Source organism: Cucurbita maxima, unplaced genomic scaffold (genome assembly GCF_002738345.1).
Source record: "Cucurbita maxima cultivar Rimu unplaced genomic scaffold, Cmax_1.0 Cma_Scf00029, whole genome shotgun sequence".
Lineage (NCBI taxonomy): Eukaryota > Viridiplantae > Streptophyta > Magnoliopsida > Cucurbitales > Cucurbitaceae > Cucurbita > Cucurbita maxima.
In genome coordinates this window covers 667326-687977 of record NW_019272045.1, presented here as the reverse complement: position 1 = coordinate 687977, position 20652 = coordinate 667326, and the positions used below count along the sequence as shown (strand labels likewise).

At 35.6% G+C, this 20652-nt stretch overlaps 3 protein-coding genes across 5 annotated transcripts; all 3 read right to left on the bottom strand.

Moving 5' to 3' along the window:
* Positions 1–140: 140 nt before the first annotated feature.
* LOC111465353 (splicing factor 3B subunit 2-like) lies at positions 141–6131 on the bottom strand. Its single transcript, XM_023109682.1, has 18 exons — positions 5796–6131; positions 4894–5013; positions 4676–4801; positions 4517–4579; positions 4287–4394; positions 3742–3819; positions 3515–3607; positions 3302–3388; positions 2962–3063; positions 2745–2864; positions 2599–2661; positions 2086–2222; positions 1418–1499; positions 1261–1319; positions 1118–1163; positions 941–1032; positions 788–857; positions 141–650 (listed from the first exon to the last, which is right to left on the bottom strand). Exons 1-18 carry the CDS (start codon positions 6018–6020, stop codon positions 579–581), a joined length of 1743 nt encoding a protein of 580 aa, XP_022965450.1. The 5' UTR covers positions 6021–6131; the 3' UTR covers positions 141–578.
* A 1192-nt stretch (positions 6132–7323) lies between these two features.
* On the bottom strand, positions 7324–10904 carry LOC111465355. 2 transcript variants are annotated; one of them, XM_023109683.1, is made up of 4 exons: positions 10252–10904; positions 9607–9921; positions 9373–9440; positions 7324–9200 (listed from the first exon to the last, which is right to left on the bottom strand). In XM_023109683.1, the coding sequence occupies exons 1-4, from the start codon at positions 10399–10401 to the stop codon at positions 9182–9184; spliced, it is 552 nt and encodes a 183-aa protein (XP_022965451.1). In that variant the 5' UTR covers positions 10402–10904; the 3' UTR covers positions 7324–9181. The 2 variants fall into 2 exon arrangements, 1 of the variants encoding a protein (XP_022965451.1); XR_002714193.1 differs by having other exon boundaries at positions 7324–9440; positions 9607–10029; positions 10106–10904.
* A 594-nt stretch (positions 10905–11498) lies between these two features.
* Positions 11499–14824, bottom strand: LOC111465352. 2 transcript variants are annotated; one of them, XM_023109681.1, is made up of 5 exons: positions 14611–14824; positions 14429–14517; positions 12846–13560; positions 11937–12653; positions 11499–11688 (listed from the first exon to the last, which is right to left on the bottom strand). In XM_023109681.1, the coding sequence occupies exons 1-5, from the start codon at positions 14695–14697 to the stop codon at positions 11608–11610; spliced, it is 1689 nt and encodes a 562-aa protein (XP_022965449.1). In that variant the 5' UTR covers positions 14698–14824; the 3' UTR covers positions 11499–11607. The 2 variants fall into 2 exon arrangements, with proteins under 2 accessions (XP_022965449.1, XP_022965448.1); XM_023109680.1 differs by having other exon boundaries at positions 11937–13560; positions 14611–14822.
* Positions 14825–20652: the final 5828 nt, after the last annotated feature.

Sequence of the window (20652 nt, the reverse complement as noted above, 5' to 3'; positions counted from 1 at the left end):
TCCAAATTATCAGTCGAGTAATTCAGAGAATTTAACCCATTCTTTTAATAAAATTAACCGATGGAGAACAGAGGTAAAACTGCTTCAAATTTAATTAAAAAAAGAACATAAACAAAAGCACAAGATTAATCAGCTGAAAATTGAATCAATTTGAACAATTAACTTCCACTTAAACAAGTCAAAGTTTAATTGGTGTTTTAAGTACAACAGACAGCCGCCGTGACAAAACAACATAAAATTCATTTGTAGATAAATCTATAGTAGCTACTATTCATTTTAGTCCCATAGCACAGCAGCCCTTTCGAACCTCGGGAATCGAAAAGAACGAAGAATAAAGAACCTGCTAATATGACAAACTACTTCCATTGAAGAGTCTGTATATGCGACTATCTATGTAGAGTACCATGCAAAGAGGGATCTGGGTGGTTTTAGGAAGAGCCAGTGTTGGAAGTTTTATAGGATATCACATTACTTGATACTACCAAGATCGACATCTCCAACAAAAGCAAAAGCCAGCTCGGTATGGCAGTAGTAGTAGTAGTCAATAGAGTGGTTCGATTACCGAAACAAAAAATGGCCTAGAACTTGAAATCTTTCTTCTTAGATTTTCCGTCCTTCTCCTGCATCTTACGTTTTCTTTTCTTCTCATTCTGCAAGAAAAAAAATGTTCTAATTGTTAATGTGTTAAAGAAACGAAAGCAAGAAGAATTTTTTTTTTTTTTTTTTCCCTCCTTTGTGCAGAGGATCAAGAACTCATTGGTTGATTCGTTTAACGAAAAAATCACACCTCCGCAACCATGTCGCTGAAGTCCTCCCTCTGACTCCGCAACTTCTCCTCTTCCCTAGCTTCCTCGTATCTGAGAGAAGAGAAAAAAAATAATTAGGAGCTCCATTATGACATGAATTAGTTAGTTTACACATCTAAGTGGATATCGCATACTTCGCAGGTAGAACATTTTCCATAGCTTCCAATTCTTCGGGTCGTAAAGTAACGTCCACTTTATCAGATTTTTGACCTCTAAGCAAATCAACCTGGAAGATAAATATATTATTACTAATTGTCGACAAATAATCACCGAGTTCATATTATACCATGAACCATTAAAAAGTTCCTTACCCTTTTGGCTCCCGTCTTATCTTGAGTACCGCCACTAATAACATAACTGAAAACAGACATGCACATCGAAGTGTCAATTTGAGTACAATAAGAAAGAAAAGTTGATGGCTATCATAAAAAGATGAAGCGAATAAGTTGCATACGTATGTGTAGTTCCAAGCAATGTCCCGGGAGCAACCTTCTCTTCTTTTTCTTCGAGAACCTTCAAGAAACCAAACAGTAAATCACATTTCAGTTTGAAATAAATAATAGAGAGAAGGCAAGTTCTGATGAAGTCACATTCACAGATTATTTACTTACTTGGTAAAGAGACCTGTCCGGTTCCTTCCTCTGTTGTTTCCGAAGGTCAATAACATCTGGTGTCTCCACACCAGTAGGAGTGCTGCATGAAACAGAGAAGTCAATTATTGAACTGCTTAAAGGCTTAATCGCATACGTCCAGTATACGGTATAAGCAAAATATTGGAACTCGTTACTGAATCAATCCGGAGAATGGAGAATAACTGGGAAGCATAGACAAACTCCAAAGATCAGGTTTGGATATCCAAAAGGTCTGGGACGCACAACCACAGAGGCATGTCTCACCACAGCCGCATTTAAGACAAGGCTAAATAAGCATTCAATCTATTTGTTATACTGTTTTAATTGTTTAACTTCAATCTATTCTAGTCAGTATATGAAATTGACCAAAGCATTCAAAAATATCAAAAGCATTCATATTATTTGAAGTGTCTTAATCCAAGATCTCACATATGTTTGATCTTGAGGAAATAACATGTAATATCTTTAACTTTTCTTTATCGTGCCCATCCTTGGAAATTTGAACATTCAAGAATATTTTACTTTTTATCCCTTTGCAGAATTCCAACAAGAATATTTTATTTTCTCATATAATTACATTCAAGATGATTACACCAAGAAAGAGATTTCAAAATTGAGCTTGAGATAAAATGGCAATGATGGCATACCTCGATAGACTATCCACAGATTCAATACCATCTTGCATTTCCTCTTCTTCAATTTCCTCCTCATCCTCCTCCTCCACCTCTTCCTCTTCCTCTTCCTCCAAATCACCCCAATGCTTGGTCTTATCAACAGGTTCCTCCTATACAAGGCATCAAACAATCAAGTACAGACATATACAAAAATCTCAAAAGAAGAAGTTGAGAGAATCACACTAATCTATTTTTAAGAACTTACTATAACAGAATGTCTTAAAATATGAGTGCGGCACAGAAGGTGTTGCCATAAAAAAAAAAATCAAATTCGAGCAAATAAGAAGAAATCAGCAAAGAAGCATTTCAAACATAGAGAGACTAAGAGAAAATATTGGATTCAATAAATTCTGTCTTCAGACTGGTGTTCACCACCTACTTGTCTTATAAGAACTTAAAAGTTGGGAATTTTGTTTTTTTCTTTTCATGTATCTATCCTTCACTAAATCAATAAACAATCTGTTGTTAGACAAAAAAATAAGATACCTCGTAGTTAGCTTGCTCCTGCTGCTGAACACCGAACACATCTCCATACAGTGGACGGCCATACTATTCATAAAAACGGAGAACTATGGTAAGATTTAGAAGACAGACCTTAACCTGAAGATAGAATACGACAGTCAAATACTTACTTCATCGACGGGAGGCTTTCCCCAGCCACCAGGATGGTAACCAAAGCTAGCTCCAGGTGGAATGGGCGCATTGAGTCCTGGAATTTTTAGATCTGGGTAGGATGGTGGAGGACCGTATCTCTATGAAAGGAAAATATAATTTATAAGATCGCGAATAAACAGCTTTAAGAAAACAGGAGATCAGATTTGAGTTTGACGATAAATTTAACTGTCCAACCTGCATGTTAATGAGCCATGGGGGAGGAGCGCCCTCTGGCATACCAAGTGCTTCTTTCAGTTCTTGTGATAGCATGCCGGGTTTCATCTCCCTTAACTTAACCTGTACGCCGAGGAACAAATAAGTGAGGAAGGAAGAAATCCCTGTTAGGATTAACTACTCAATATCTGTACAAGCAAAAGTCTCCATATACAAATAGTTACTTCTGTACCAGCTTCTTCTTTATAAACTTAAACTGCACATTGGCCCGAACAATATCTTAATGCATGAAAAACACCCAGATGCACTGGTCCTAGAAACCAAAGAGCATCGTGGATAAATAATAGTAACAACCCAATACCTCGAATTCTTTCCCTTCATAGTATAGATCTCCAAGTGTTGTCAGCTTTGGCTTCGTTTGGTACTTAAAAAAAGCATCATGAAGAACCTAATGCACAAGAGCCAATTCAATAACTTAGAATGTTCACGTTCTGGACACAACAACACAGACACCTAGCAGCAGAACACGAGTATTGAAATATACATCAAATCAAAATCAGAAGGCAGTAAAGACCTGATAATCAATATCCATTTTTCCCATCTTTGGCTGCATTCGTTCTCTTTGCTTTTGCTTCAACTTCTTACTATCCTCTTTTTCTATGTAGGCCTGCATAACAAATATAATAGAGAATTGGCAGTGTCAGACATCACATTGGGTCTAACATGAGTATAGAAATATATTGAGACTGACTACAAGATTTTGCCAGCATAACAAGAACTAGAAATTGTAGTGAAAGCAACCTGTCTAATCTTCTCAATTCCTGTTGCTGCAATAAAATCTGGAAGTTGGAATGGCTGTTTTTCAATACCACGCTTCCCCTACAAAATAAATCCAACTACCAATAAGATGCAATCTAAACTAAGATATTATTTCATCACTAGAATTATAGAATGCAGGGTCACTAATAACAGAAAGGCATCTAAAACTTCAAAGCAGACTGATTATTGATTTGATGTAGATATATATATATATAAGAAAAAGAATCATGCAATACACAAGTAAATCCGCCCATCAATGCAACATAAAAATGTTCACATCCCAACCCACACCACCAAATATACTAAAACAGAAATAATACAAGGGTGCTCTTAGCAAACACCTACAAGTTCCGGCTCCAACAGTGTCACAGCCACACCCCTGCAAGAACCAGATATGTATACATAAGAGAAACCTTATCAACACGATCTTCCCTCACTCAACTCTCTCATTTCCCTCGTGTTTAACATACCCATCAATTGTACATAGATGTATATTCTGTAAATTTAATATTAGCAGAATTACTGACCTGTAAAAATTTCCTTTTCTGACACCAATGCCTTGGCACAGGAACTGTGTTGCGATAAGATTTTAGATAAACAAGTAACTTGGGATCAGCTGCAGTTGCATCCCAGATCTGAACGGTAAATAAAATGTCATAACTAGAAAATGCAGCCAGACACTCTGGTATCAGGTTTTTATGATGATTTTTTAAGGTAAAAGATAAGTGCAATGCAATATAAAGTGCTCCATTTCTACCTCAACAACATCAGGTCTCAAACAAATCTGCTTCAGTTCTGCAATCTTCATACGCCGTTGCAACTGAAAATTACAAAAACAATTTACTTTCAGATTGTTGTGGCAAGTAGTAACCAATGCGGTTCTTTATATGTAAAAGATAATAGCAAGGCAATATACCTTCTTTTTCTTGTTTGATAAGCCTCCTTTTTCCTTTTGCTGGATATCAAGTTCTTCATCATCAGAATCTGAGTCCGACTTCTTAGATGCTGCATTTTGGGCAGACTCATCTTTGTTTTCATTCTCCTATGTTTATCAACCAGAAAGTTCAGAGGATTGGACGATGACAGAAGAAATTGAATTGATAACTAAAACTATTCTGGCAAGCTTATACTTACCTCAGCACCAGCTACATCACTGAAATTGAATTTCTCAAAAACTCTTCTAAATTCCTCGTCCAAGCTATCATCTAATTCAGCCTTCTCAGGTATATATTCAATTTCTACTTTCTCAACAACCTATAATTTCAAAAGCAAACAAATGCGTTATGAATGGTTAGTTAACATTAAAAAAATCATTTAACTATATGAAACGAAGGAAGGATTTGTACTCTGACATGGGATTTGTGAGGTGAGAAGAATAATAAAATCTTCAGAGTAATCAAAAAATTCTATAGTGATGTTTGGACCATTATCAGGTTCTATGTTTCCTTTTTGGCATCGGTTTCTAAGGTCTTTTGCAACTATTCGTTTGGTTTCATTTTACTTTATTGGAACCCTTTTCTTTTGATCGAGTTCATTTTGTGGGCTTTGTTTTCTTTATACCCTTGTATTTTTTCATATTTTTCTCGAATGAAAATTAAGTTTCTTATAAAAAAAAATGAAGCAAAGAAGAAGAAGAGGGAATAGACCCATGCATGTGGTTGAACAAATGCCAACAATCAAAATTAAGTTAAATTAATTGTTCTTAAACAAATTCCAGGCAGAAATATCAACTAAAATCCCCTTCTAATGGTTGAAAATGATAGATTTCTTGGTGTTACTTGCTTACTAACTCACAGAGGGTATCATCTTAAGTTCAGCTTAAATCCCCTTCTAATGGTTGAAAATGATAGATTTCTTAGACATCAAGCTCCTTCCCACATGACAACCCACACATTCTACCTATCTAGTTCAATCTTCGTACCGAAAACTACTGTTAGCCAACAACACCGAAGCATTGAGAAAATGTATCCCTAAAACCACAAACCGACGAACATGTCCTCAACGTAAAATAAAAATAAAAATAAAAAACCAAAAACCTGGAGTAGATCATCGTTCTCCTTTGTGTCATCGCCAGAAGCATCACTATCCTCTCCAGCAGCAGCCTCCTGGTTCTTCTTCTGGTTCTTCTTCTTTCGCCGACGACGACGTCGTTCACTTTCCCGCGATTTCTTGGCGGCGCCAGATTTAGGGTTAAAATTAAGGTCCAAGCCACCACCATTCACGACAACTCCATTCGGCTGAGAAATCACCTCCGCCGTCATGTTGGGATTCAAGCTTCCCACAAATCAATCAGAAACCAAACCGCGGACACGACTATGAGAACGAAGAACAGAAGAAGAGAAGAAGAAGAAAGGGATTCCCGAAATTATGTCAAATACTTACTTAAATATCCTATTTTTAAAATGCTTTTATTTTACAAAAATAAAGCTCAAATTTGTATTTTCCACATTTAATAATACAACTTTTTTTAAAAAAAAAATAGTAATTTATTTTAAAATATTCCTAAATTAGCTTAAAAAATTTTAAAATTTTAAAAAATTGCATTAATACATCTAATTTTTTAAAAGAATTAAAAAAAAATTATACTACTTTAAATAAACTCGAGGAGTTATCTCATTTATAAACGCGTAGAAACCTCTCTATTCGAAAGTTTATTAAAACAAAATTGTGAGGCTAACGGCGATACATAACAAGTGACGAACTTAGGCTGTTACAAATGGTGATATCGGAGAGAGGAACGAATCCTTATAAGAGTGAGGAAACCTCTCCCTAGTAGTCGCGTTTCAAAACATTGAGAGGAAGCTCGTAAGGACAAACATAAAAGAAGACAAACAATATTTGCTAGCAGTGGAGAGAGGGAACGAATCCTTATAAGAGTGAGGAAACCTCTCCCTAGTAGTCGCGTTTCAAAACATTGAGGGGAAGCCCGTAAGGACAAACATAAAAGAAGACAAACAATATTTGCTAGCAGTGGGCTTAGGCGGTTACAATAATTCCTCTCGAAAACCAATATTTTAAGTGCAAGTACTCCGTACAACTTATGCTTTTGTGTACAAATCATTGTAGACTAAGTGCACACGAACACCTTCAATAATCAGTCTATTTCTAACCAATCAGTGGGATCAAAAAGTTTGGTATATGTTTTATGTTTCTTCCATCAATGATTCCGATTCAGCTTGTGGCTATTGACAAAATAGGATCTCTCAGTTCCTATTTTTTATGTACACATTTCACTCTCTTAGTGACAGATTTGATAATAATGGGATGCTTTGTGGTGTCGATGGCCCGAAATAGACCGATGAATAATGTATACACCTCGGATCCCTACCCGTTGTCCTAATATAACTATTATTTTGTGAGTTAAATAAAAAAAAATTATTGATCCAAATTTTAAAGATACTTTTATTTTATTTTTTAAAGAAAAATATTTACGATATAAAAGTTTTTTTTTATATATATACTTTTTTTTCCTGCCATAATCGTAAATAAATTAATATGAATTTTAAATTAATTATAAATAATGTTTATATTCATTATTTTATTGTGAACACTTGTCTGGCTCAGTCTAGAGCCAGGCAAGTGTTCGTTCCTAGGAATTTGCTCGGTCTAGAGCCCAGGCACACATTGTTCCTAGGAATTTGCTCGGTCTAGAGCCAGGCAAGTGTTCGTTCCTAGGAATTTGCTCGGTCTAGAGCCCGGCAGTGTTCCTAGGAATTTGCTCGGTCTAGAGCCAGGAAGTGTTCCTAGGAATTTGCTCGGTCTAGAGCCAGGAAGTGTTCGTTCCTAGGAATTTGCTCGGTCTAGAGCCCAGGCAGTGTTCCTAGGAATTTGCTCGGTCTAGAGCCCGGCAGTGTTCCTAGGAATTTGCTCGATCTAGAGCCAGGAAGTGTTCCTAGGAATTTGCTCGATCTAGAGCCAGGCAGTGTTCCTAGAAATTTGCTCGGTCTAGAGCCAGGTAGTGTTCCTAGGAATTTGCTCGGTCTAGAGCCAGGCAGTGTTCCTAGGAATTTGCTCGGTCGGAGCCAAGCAGTATTCCTAGGAATTGCTCGGCCTCTCGCCAAGCATTCCTAGGTCGATCTAAAGCCACAGTAAGTATTCCTAGGTCGGTCTAGAGCCAAGCAGTATTCTTAGTATTCCTATGTCCGTCTAGAGCCAAGCAGTATTCTTATTTTTCCTAGGTCGGTCTAGAGCCAAGCAGTATTCTTAGTATTCCTAGGTCAGTCTAGAGCCAAGTAGTATTCCTAGCCAGGTAGTGTTCCTAGGAATTGCTCGGTCTAGAGCCAGCAGTGTTCCCTAGGAATTGCTCGGTCTAGAGCCAAGCAACGTTCTTCCTAGTATTCCTAGGTCGGTGGTAGGTCTAGAGCCAAGAGTATTCTTAGTATTCCTAGGTCGGTCTAGAGCCAAGTAGTATTCCTAGTATTCCTAGGGTCGGAATAGAGCCAAGTAGTTATCATGCCAAGTTTTCCTAGGTCTTCTATTGCCAAGTTTCCTAGGAATTGCTATCTAGAGACGAGCAAGCTTTCCTAGGATGCTCATTAGATAAATCTAACAATCAACAGGCACATGTCAGTTGGAAATGCAGATAAAGGTATGAAAGGGTGGTGTGGGTGGTGTCACAGGACATCCCCACGCCTCACCATGCACCTAAAAGCATGATCACTTGTTTAGAAGTTAAGAACTGCTAAAAGTCCTACAATAATCTTCTGATCATGTGTGCTAGTTTGTTATATAAGAATGTTACCCGAGATACGACTTCCATGGCCAAATTTCTGGCGGGTCAAGCCATATGAATGAAGATCACCTAAAAAAGTCCACAAGCACCAAAACAAAAGAGGGAACAAATGATAAATGAAGAACAGGGTGCCTACCAAATGTCAACCTACCTTTAGAGAAAAGAAGATGAGATCTTTGTCCCTAATAAAAGTTCATTTTCTCTCCTTCTCCCTCCTCCGTCTCTCACGATCACTCTTGCCGGCATTTGTTATTTGTATTAATTACTCGTTTGACAAAGTAATGACGGACTTAAATGAGCATAAGTCATACCGGATTCCCTCGACTGACTCAATGGTTTCCCTACCCAAGGTTATATATGCTAAGCCGTTGTTATCTCTCTCTTGCTTGCTTATATAACGTCTCTTTCAAAAATCTCTCTTTCTAAAATCTCTCTCTACCCTCGTTTTCCAAAACCTTCTTTTAAAACCGAGGCTGCGATAGAAGAATCGATCTCACGTGAATTAAAAAAATATCCTCATCACTTGCACCCATGAGACTGCAGTTATAAAGAAATAACACAAGGATGGAATGGAAGTCTACGTTTCAACTGTTCTGCTCTCATACCTGGCAGAGATAGAAGGCAGAGGTTGGTGGTTATCTGCACTTCACCAACAAATATGTAGCCGCCTGTGACGAACGGCTTTAACAACTATCCACAGTAAAACAGCCTGCAGAGAAAGTAAAGTCAAAACAAGTAATGTGGTCTACAATTTTCAATAGTCACAGATCATCTTTATAAAACAAAACATCACAGTGAAATAACCCACTAAGAAAAGCAGTTCTACTCGTTATTTTATTTTAGCAGACTATATAACTTGAATGCATCTTCAAACTCATTACAAGGAACACTTCAACAAAGTAGGGTATGTTGCAAGTGCTCCATCCTCACTATGTGATCCTGGCAACCCCTGCATTGTTATAACTCAACACATGAGAAAAAACAGATAAAAATTGCTAGATATATTGGTGGGTTACTAAAAGATAACACTGATTGGAGACTAGAAAAATATTTGATAAACAAAGTCGTAAAAAAGAGAAGGAAGAAAGGAATAGATTCAAGAATGTGACTCATACCTTCATAATCGGGTATGTCTCATCATGTAATCTGGCATGAATGAATAGATTCAATAAAGGAACTCGGTCACTGTCCTCTCCGCCTGAAGCTTCATATCCATTAATAGTCGACCTTGACAGTGGAAGTCCCTTTTGAGCCAGCGAGTCTCTTAGACTCTTCAGCTCCTGAGGAGGATATTCTGATCGTATGGATGTCAAGCGAGCCCAAACTGCTCTCCGGACAAGAGGGGCTTGTTTGGAAAGCACTGCATGCTTCAAACTGAAGAGGACCAAGGCTGGTTGAAGTGCCAGAGAAACCTTTTTCAACAGCTTTTCCTGGAATATTTGCCAAGCGTTGCATAGGTAGATCAGATATGGAAGTCGCACCCGCTTATTCCCTCGCCTTCTATTATCTTCAGGTACCTACCTCCCCCCATGGCTCCTCTGTGTTGAGGAAACCAAACTCAAACATAACGTAATTGGTAAAAAAAGAGATTCGAGGGTTTTCAAATTTACTAACTGCTCCCTTAGCGAGCTTCACCATGGTGACATGCTTGGTAACTGACTCAATCAAGAACATACCAGATTATAGTATCCCATGATTGGTTGTAAATCACTCCGTTAAATTTCTGAGTTTGAAATTGAGGGAAAGGTTGAAGAATTCACCAGATTACGGTATCCGAGCAACATTGTCGACAATGAAAGAGTTGATGATGGGCTGTTATCAAGGGATTGTGGTTTTCGGCTTGCTGAAGGTTTCTCGCCATGAATATGCTCTGCCCTCAGTGGTAGTTTGTTCTGATTCCGAGGGGGCATGTGGTCTTATTTATAGACTTTTTTGAGTCCCCCTCCCATTCCATTCCATTCCGATGTGGGATTTAGGATTCCAACTTTTATTTTTATTTTCCTTTTCCATCAATTATTTTCAACGGCTAGTTGGACCTCTTCAACGGCTAGTCGGACCTCTTCAACGGCTAGTTCGACATGTATGACTAAATAAGACTCTGGGCTTGGTCTACGTCATCGGTAAGTTCCGACCAAACATCCGCCGTGGTCACTGTTTCCTTACAATGCTCTTCAACGGAGCTATTATCCGACTAGTTTTCCGGCAATGGAGGCCCTAAAAATTGGAACCCTTTATTGCCCCGTCTTGATCTTTTCCATTGTTCGGGTTTTAAGCAAATCCCCCACTTTTCGTAACCCTCTAACGCATCGTGCAAGATCGTTAGGATTCGAATAGTAATTGAATAGAACAATTGAGATGTTCTTAATGTCTTTCGAGGGAGGAATTAAGGTGAAGTGAACCTTTTGAAAGCATGTTCGAGAATTTCCCGATAACAACACGAATCAACTCAACCCAAAAAAATAAATGACCCGAACCCTTGTTAAAATAATAAGCTCAACCAATCCAACCATAAATTTAAGACCCAAACAATTGGGTTGAATCTAAAAGATAATTCCGACTCAACCCACTCTATGAGACACGGATTTTTCGAGTTTTATTTCGAAGGAAAATAAATAAATAAATGTTATATGGACTAACATTTTACTTTTACTCAAAACAAAATTTTGAATAAATAATCCGAACAACACGAATTAACTCAACCCAAAAAAATAAATGGCCCGAACTCTTGTTAAAATAATAAACTCAACCAATCCAACTATAAATTTACGACCATAGCAATTGAGTTGAATCTAAAAGATAATTCCCGACTCAACTCAATCTATAAGAATATACCCATCTAGATTTCGTGGATGTATCGAGCTTTATTTCGAATTAAAATTCCAAAATTTTTCTAATAAAAGGCTAAATTATTGACAAAACAAGATGGCATTGTTCATCAACAGTGCAAATAGGAGAAGAAAAAATTTTATTAAAAAAATAATAATTATTTACTTACTTTTCTAATTTATTTTTGCATCCAAAAACTGCCTCTCACTTTCTCTACAAAATCAAAATATGAGATGAGACAATTTATAAATCAAGGCCATACATACACAATGTTCTAATAAGAAAACATACTAAACCTCAGCAGAATTTGATGCCAAAGCCATGTCCAATCTTTCCAAAAATGGAGTAGAATTCCAATTGACTCTCTCGTCCTGAAACCACGAACAAATGAACTTTTAATCGTGTAACGATATTATTTTCGTTGGGCTTTCCCTTTCGAGTTTCCCCTTAAGACTTTAAAACGTGTCTGCTAGGAGAAGGTTTCCACACCCTTATAAAGTGTGTTTTGTTCTCCTCCCAACCAATGTGAGACATCACAAATCGAGTTTATGTTTTAATCAGTTGAGTTATGTTCAGATTAACGAGACGAATGAGTTAATATCACAACTTGAAGATGTACCTCTCTGCTTTTCCTCGGTCCCTTGCACAAAGAGCCCGGATTGGAATCTGCATCTTGTCCTGTATGACTCCAGTAACTCCCAACGGTGCCTATGATAGGCGTCTCCTCAGGACTCCGACTCCTCAATCGCCTTGGAGTTGAGAATGCCGAGAACTGTCTAAGCTCGACATCCTGTTTTGTAGGACTCCAGTAACTCCCAACAGTGCCTATGATGGGCGTTTCCTCGGGACTCCGACTCCTCGATCGCCTCGGAGTTGAGAATGCAGAGAACTGTCTAATTTCTTCTAATGTCAATGCTCCTAAAATTGGCCTATCTTCATTACTTTTAGCTGAATTTCTTGTCCACATAGGTGAGTTTCCAATGGAGGAGCTAGTACTATTGGATTTTGGTGTGGTTTCAGATTCAACCAACCAGTTCGAAAGGCTGGTGTCGACCGCAATCTCGTCCTCGACGTGCTTATCGCTACAATTTTCTTTCAACTTCCGCATTGCCCGAAAAGTAGGCTCTGGACTGATGAGCAGCACATCACAGCCTTTATCTAAACTGATATTCTCCTTTTCTAAATGATGATCTGATGGCAGTGCTTTCACTTTTGCAGCACTCAAACAATGAGTAGTAACATTCTCAATTGGGTTAAGAACAGAACCGACATCAGTTTTCTTGTCCGATGAAGCGTTTTCGGGTTGCTGACTCAAACAACGAGTAACATTCTCGACATCAGTTTTCTTGTTTGGTGAAGCGTTTTCGGGTTGATGGCTCAAACAATGAGTAACATTCTCAATTGGGTTAAGAACAGAACCAACAACATTCTCGTTCCAACGTCCCATATTCTTCTCCGATGAAGCGTTGGCTGGTGTATGGCTCAAACAATGAGTAACATTCTCAATTGGGTTAAGAACAGAACCGACAACATTCTCGTTCCGACGACCCGTATTCTTCTTCGATGAAGCGTTGTCGGGTTGATGGCTCAAACAACGAGTATCATTTTCAATTGGATTAAGAACAGAACCAACAACATTCTCGTTCCAACATCCCGTTTTCTTCTCCGACGAAGCGTTATTGGGTTGATGGCTCAAACAACGAGTATCATTCTCTATAGGCTTAAGAACAGAACCAACAACATTCTTGTTCCAACATCCCGTTTTCTTCTCCGATGAAGCGTTTTCCTGTTGATGGCTTAGATCAAGACTACTAACCTCATTTTCTGCATCTTCAACTCCACAAACCTGTTTCCTTGAACCAAATGACAAAGAAAAGAGAGACTCCGAAGATTCCTGCTCCATCAATAACATACTTTCTCCATGCCCATCATCAGCATTGGTATCATCTTTTCTTTTTTCTTCTTCTTTTTCATCTAAATGATCCATTTCTTCTGCATATTCATCATTATCATCACTGTTTGAGCAATTTTCATACCTATGATTCAGAGATAAAGTAAACGCTTGTGATAAATTCGAGCTTCCCCAAGATTCATCTTCTTCTTTTCCACTCTTCTTCTCGTCTTTAATCTCATCCAATTTGCTTTCATTTTCCTTAGAGGGAACCACTTTATTATCCTCAATAATTGGTTCAGAAGCTTTTTCAGTTGCATGACACAACTCTATCTGTTCTTCAAGCTTCTCTCTGTGCAGTAAAGAACAGTAAAATTAACCAGAAACTTCCAGTAAACAGCTAGAGCTACATCAGATCCACACCCCAAAAACTGAGCTCGAAGAACAAGAACAACACTCAGTTCGTAATCCTGTGTGGTTGCTCAGGATTTTGAGTGATTTCAAGCTCTTTTAGATGTTTGCATGTTAAAGAGAATGATCTAAATCATGTTCTTACGTTAAAAAAAGAAATTCCTAGCCAAAAAGATTGAATTATGCCCGATTTCATTGAATTTTGAGCTAAATTACTAATTTAACGTTACTAATTCAGTTTGATCACATTCAAACAAGATGAACTTTAAATCATTTCTAAAATTTTCTTGATTCCAAGCGAAACTCAAAGAACAAGAAGAACACTCAGTTCTTAATCCTGTGTAAGCTCAGGATTTTGAGTGATTACAAACTCTTTAGTTGTTTGCATGTTAAAGAGAATGATTTAAATCATGTTCTTACGTTTTGAAAAACAAAAAAATCCTAGCCAAAAAGATTGGATTATGCCCGATTTCATTGATTTTTGAGCTACATTACTAATTTAACGTTACTAATTCAGTTTGATCACATTCAAACAAGATAAAGAATTTTAAATCATTTCTTAAATTTTCATGATTCCAAACGAAACTCAAAGAACAAGATGAACACTCAAGTTCTCGCGGATGATGAATCTGAAAATCCAGAAACTAAACTTGAAGAGCAAGTAAAACACTCAAATTATCACAGATGATCAAACTGAAAATCCTCAGTGAACCTAAACTCGAAGAACAAATAGAGATTCGATAACGAAACTAAACAGAGAACAATCAAAATTCAATAAACCCTAAAAAAAAAAACTCCCAAGGACTTACAGAGAATCCTTAATTAGGTCAATCGGCGGCACTTCAGCCACTTCCTTCGTTTTCTCCAACGCACAAACACCATCAGAAGCTTTAAAAACCTACAAAAACAAAACAACCGAAGACAAAATCCACCGATCATTCAAGAAAAAGAACAAAAACTCAGAAAATTCGATGAGATCAAAAGGATTTACATGATTTGAAGAAGGAATCTCAACGGAGGACTTTCTGGGTTGTTTTCGGCGCTTGCAATCGCCAAAACAAGCAAGAAAGCAGCCCATGATTGATGGAGGGCGGCGGAAAGTGGAGAATCAAAGAGAAAAGTGGAAGAGGAAGAAGAAAGAGAGGGGGCTTCGATTAAATGCGAGTGAGGTTTGGGTTTAAAAGAACAGGAAACAAACGGCCATTGATGATTTTGGTGAATCTCTGTGGAGAAATATGACCGTTGGGAGTGTTGGAAAAGTGCTTTTCGGGGAGGCTTTTTTGGCTTCATTCACTGACCAAGTACTTTCCAAAGAAGCGCTGCTTACGTGGACGCTGAAACTAATTAATATTTTTTTTTTTTAATTCCAAAGTTTTTAGGTGAATATACATATATATATATATATATATATATATATATATATATTGTTACATGTCATAGTCATACTTTTTCTACACTGCGACGTTGTAATCTTTGTTGAATGATGAAAGTCTCGCATCGGCTAATTTAGAAAATGATTATATATTTATAAATAAGAAATACTAACTCCATTCCATTGCTATGAGGTCTTTTGGGGAAGCCCAAAGTAAAGTCATGAGAGTTTATGTTCAAAGTGGACAATATCATATCATTGTGGAGAGTCGTGTTCATCTAACAATCTTGACACTCTCACAACAAGTTTTAAGGAAAACTCAAGCTCTATATATACTTTTCGTCGGTCTTTGTAGCTTCATCAGACCTTAGATGAGGAACATCACTTGTGCGGAATGCAACCTTGTTTGGCCACACACGCCGCCTCCACATGTCATCAAGAACGAACCCACATGTCGTTCATAAAATTGAGACGTCACGTCACGAACATCCATCCATTCAAATTCTATTAGAACGACACGTAGTTCACTCAACTATATATATTAAACAATTTTTATATAATAAATACTAAATTAATAAAAATACTTTTAAACTTTACACTTCGCCACAAAAATACTCTACTTTCACAAGTTTTAATAATACTCTTAAATTTAAAAAAAAAAAAATCAAAAATTTCATGAATATTTTTTAAACATATTTTAAAATTTAAAAGATATTAATAAAAAAATTTAAAATATAATAAAAAATTCAATGATATTTTTTCTATATAAAACTAACATTAAGACATTTTTTACTTTTTTTAAATTTTTTTTTAATGTTTAAAGGTATATTTTTGTTAATTCAAAAATCTTAAATATATTATTTTCTAAAATTTTACTATAATATAAACCCCATAAATGTATATTAATAACAAAACTGGAATTGACTTTGTGATGGGCCTGAGATTTTGTTCCTTTCTTGAACCAAATTTGGGCTTTTGGGCCCATAGAAACTAGTTGGGCTTTTAGGCCCAGAGAAACTAGGCTTATTCCTAGCCTAACTAACATCTTTTAATTTATTTTTTTTTTTTTTAAATTCAAACATACACTTACCTTTAATATTATATTTAAAAAATAATTTTGTATTAACATCCTTTACCTTTATAAAAAAAAAAGTTTAAAAAATTATTATCATCCGTATATGGACAAAAATCATCTACAGATATTTCATAGATCATCTCTAAACTTTTTAACGTCACTTTTGAAAGTTTATGAGTATTTTTTTAATCATGATACTAATAAATATTTTTTAAATTTTTTTTAAAAAAATTAAGAGTATTAACTAAACTTTTGAAGGTTTAAGGATATTTTAAAAGTATTTTTGAAATAAAATATTAATAATTTCTGTCCAAAACTAGTAGTGATATATTTATTTTTATTAATTTAATAAAAAAATAATAATAACAAAAATTTGTTATGAAATAAAAAATAAAAAGTCTATGTGTACATAGAGAAGTACTACCCAGCTAATTATTGTTAGACGAACATGACTCTCCACAATGATATGATATTGTCCACTTTGAGCATAAGCTCTCATGGCTTTGCTTTGGGCTTCCCCAAAAGGCCTCATACCAATGAAGAGTGTATTCTTAGATTATAAACCCATGACCATTCCCTAAATTAACCGATGTGGGACTTTCATCATCCAACACCTCCCCTCGAACAAAGCACGCCTCCCCTTAATCGAGGCTCGACTCCTTTGGAGTCTTAGTCATTTTTGACTGCCTTCGTACCCCTTAATCGAGGCTCGACTCCTTTGGAGTCTTAGTCATTTTTTACTGCCTTCGTACCTTCGAGGAGGCTTGACTTCTTTTGGAGTCCTTTGTTCGACATTTAAGGATTTGCCAATCTATTGGCACGGCTAAGTTTAGGGCATGACTCTGATACCATGTTAGGTTGAATGGCTCAATGACCTGACCTAGGGTCACGACTTCATGTATTTATGTGTATAATGAAGATTACATTCTAAATCATAGATTTGTTAACAAACTATGAAATCATAGATTTGGTAACAAAACTATGAAATCATATATTTGGTAACAAAAATATGATTTACTCTACGTTTAACAATTATATCTCGGAATGAAAGGAGAGCCCAATGCCAATTATTGTACGTGTATACATTTATAGACCCCGACACTGGAGTAACTTATTGTAATTTTAAATACTCAATGTTTTTCCAATATTTTCTCGACAAAGGCAACGGGTTCTTGAACGAGTGACAGTACAGTTGTAGAAGCCACGAAACGATGCATTACAATCAAACTTTCGCATGTAATAACGTTTTTACTTGTCTTAGTCAAGTACGTTACTTTGTTCGACTTTTGAATTCTGTCTCGAAGAGTCATTTGAATCTAAACTTTTGTTATTTTGACTTATTATCTGATCTCGCAAAAAATTGTAGATCTAACTATTTCCGTTTGAACTTATTTCAAAAGCCTACGTCAAAGTCAAATTGTCAAATTAAAATATTAAAAGTACGATTAAATATTTTAAAATCGAGAAATCATTGTAATTTAATTTTTTTAATATATGAAAATATAAAAAATTGTTGGCTCAAATTTCCAGGGCTAATAAGACAGTGAAAACCATATTAATGAATAAAGTAAAAATAAATAATAAGACAATTTATTGGGAGTTGTTCATTAATTTGGTTACAATAATAATTAATAAATTAATTAAAACACAATTTGCTTAATTATGATAACAATAATATTTGAATATAATATATTTAATTTTCTATTATCTTATAAATAAATTTTAAATTTGTTTACTTAATTAATAGGCTACATAAATAATTTAATAATTTATTATTATTATTATTATTATTATTATTCAGGCCCTCTTAAAAATAATTTTAAAGGTAAATTTTAAAATATATATTAAAATTAAATTGCAAATCTTAATTAAATATTTTGAAAATAAAATAATAGATGTTCGAGGTTGAATTAATAATCTGAACCATTCGAACTAATTCAACCGAACTCAAAAACTTTAAGAATGAGTTTAGTCGAGTTGGGTCTAAAAAATATCCCAACCCGACCTACGAACACTCCTAGTGTTTAATATTTGATTATAAATACAAATTTCTAAGTAGTGTTTTCAAAAATAAATTTAATTAGATACTTAAAATCGAATCGAGATAAAGAATATTTCAGAAAAAAACACTCCCCGATGGAAGCTATACTAAAACCATATTTAAAAAACTAGTGGGAATTGGACTTGGAAACGTCTCGAGACGCGTTAAACATGTTTAGTTCACTTTAGATACGTTTTTAGCCTCATATGAGCAATTCACTAACCGTGTAGATGTCCTTAGGTTTTGGGGCATTTCCATTTGACGTTTAACAATCAAAGGTAACATTGTACGTTATCATCGACATCTAAAATGGTTATGTGATACCTTCCCCTAACAGACACGTTTTAAAGCCTTGAGAGGAAGCCGAAAGAGAAAACCAAAAGAGAATAATATCTGCTAGCGGTGGATTTGGGTCGTTTCAAATGATATCTGAGCCAGTCACCGGACGATGTGTCAGTCTTCTCGCTGTTCCCCGAAGGGGGTAGACACGAGGCAGTGTGCCAGTAAGAACACTGGGTCCTGAACAGAGGTGGATTGTGATATCCCACATTGGTTGTGGAGGAGAACAAATCACGGGTGTGGAAACCTTCCCCTACCAGACGCGTTTTAAAGCCTTGAGGGGAAGTTGAAAACAAAGAAGACAATATCTGCTAACAGTGGACGTGGGACAATAGCAAAATATAATATTTCGAAACAAATGAATAAAGATTTAAATTAATTTAAATTATAATAAGTGTCGGAGCACGTGTTCAATTACAAGTGGACTGACATATAAAATATGAACTGTTATGTACACTATCGATAAGGATAAAATTGGAATAATAAAAAATGAATATATATTAATTTATTCCCTATATTTGTATATTATTAAAAAAAAAAAAAACATGTTGGATTTAAATTCAATAATTAATTGAGGTTTTCAATGTTAATAATACAAATTAAGATAATTAATTAAAAAAGGGTCAAATGGAATCAAGCTATATTATTTAATAAAGTATATATTAAATAAATAAAATTTAATTTTAACTTTAATTTGTTTATTTTTGTTTTTTTAAATATTGATTTTAGTCACTAAAATTTAAATTAATAATCTTTTTATTGACTTTTAAAAAAATAAAATAATTTCTTTTTTACTTTTTACTCATTTTTATTCTAACAGAAGATCGTATGATCTCTTAATAACTACAATCGGTCCGTTAGATCGACTAGAAATGTATATTATCTGAAAAATCAATTAAGTCAGATATACGTTCACAAATGATCGTATAGAGCAATATATTAGCATTTTAAATGTGTCGGTTGATTAACTGACTTACTTACAGTGTAGTTTATAAATAATTCTCGTGGAATATGATGTACGAGAAACCGTTCAATCGACTGACTCCCTTGAGATTAGATCATTTATTTTAATTTTTTTTTAAAATAAATAAAATAATAAAGGTAACATATATAGTGTGTTCTTTTCTCTTGAAATTTTAAAAGAAAAGGAAAAAGAAAAAGAAAAAGAAAAAGAAAAAGGATTAGTGGAAATTCTATTTGAATTTTATTTGATATTTTGAATGTTTATTTGGTTTACTTTTTTTTTCTCTAAAATTTTAAATTTATACTCTTAAAAAATAATAATAATAATATATTTTTTTTTTTTAAGATTAAACACTAAATTAAGCCATTATTGAAAAGAATATATAATTTAATAGTTTATATATGTACTCGGGATCGACTTAAGTAAGAGTGTAGGGTACAATACTACATTGGTTTCGGTGTTGTATTATTCTCTTGCATGTCATAGGTTACCACATCTATGTGGGTATCAAATTCTGAAAAGGCTTAAAAGAGTTGAAAGTCATTACATCGGTATCGGTTGGAAGGACTTGCATTGGTCTGTAGGCATAGTTTTACTCTAAGAAGCAAAGATTAAGCAACCTAACCATATCGCAAAGGATGTAGGAGAAGAATTCCGGGGCCACCAAGTGTTGAATCCAAATTCTGAATTTTGATCAAAATCCTCGATATGGGTCATTACATTATAAGTTCCACATTAGTGTAACGACCCAGATCCACCGCTAGCCCATATTGTCCTCTTTGGACTTTCCCTTTCGGAAGCTTTTAAACATGTCTATTAGGGGAAGGTTTCCACACCCTTATAAATGGTGTAGTGTTTTGTTCTTCTCCCCAACTAATGTGGGACATCACAAACACATCTTCGCTCGTGCACCCTTTTCTTCCTTCAATTGATGGGGAACTGCCACCAAATTCACTCCCCTTTGAGGCTCAACGTCTTTACTGGCACACCGTCACGTGTCTACTCCCTTCGGGGAACCGCAAAAAGGTTGGCACATCGCCCGACGTCTGACTTTGATACCATTTATAACGGTCCAGATACACCGCTAGTAGATATTATCCTCTTATAGGTAAGAGGTTACCACTGCAGCATCCGTGTTGAATTCAAGTGTCGATTCTATTCTAATCAAAATCCTCGACATGGGTCGTTACATTACATGTTCCCACATTAGTGTCGGTGTTCGATTCTTCTCTAGTATGTAAC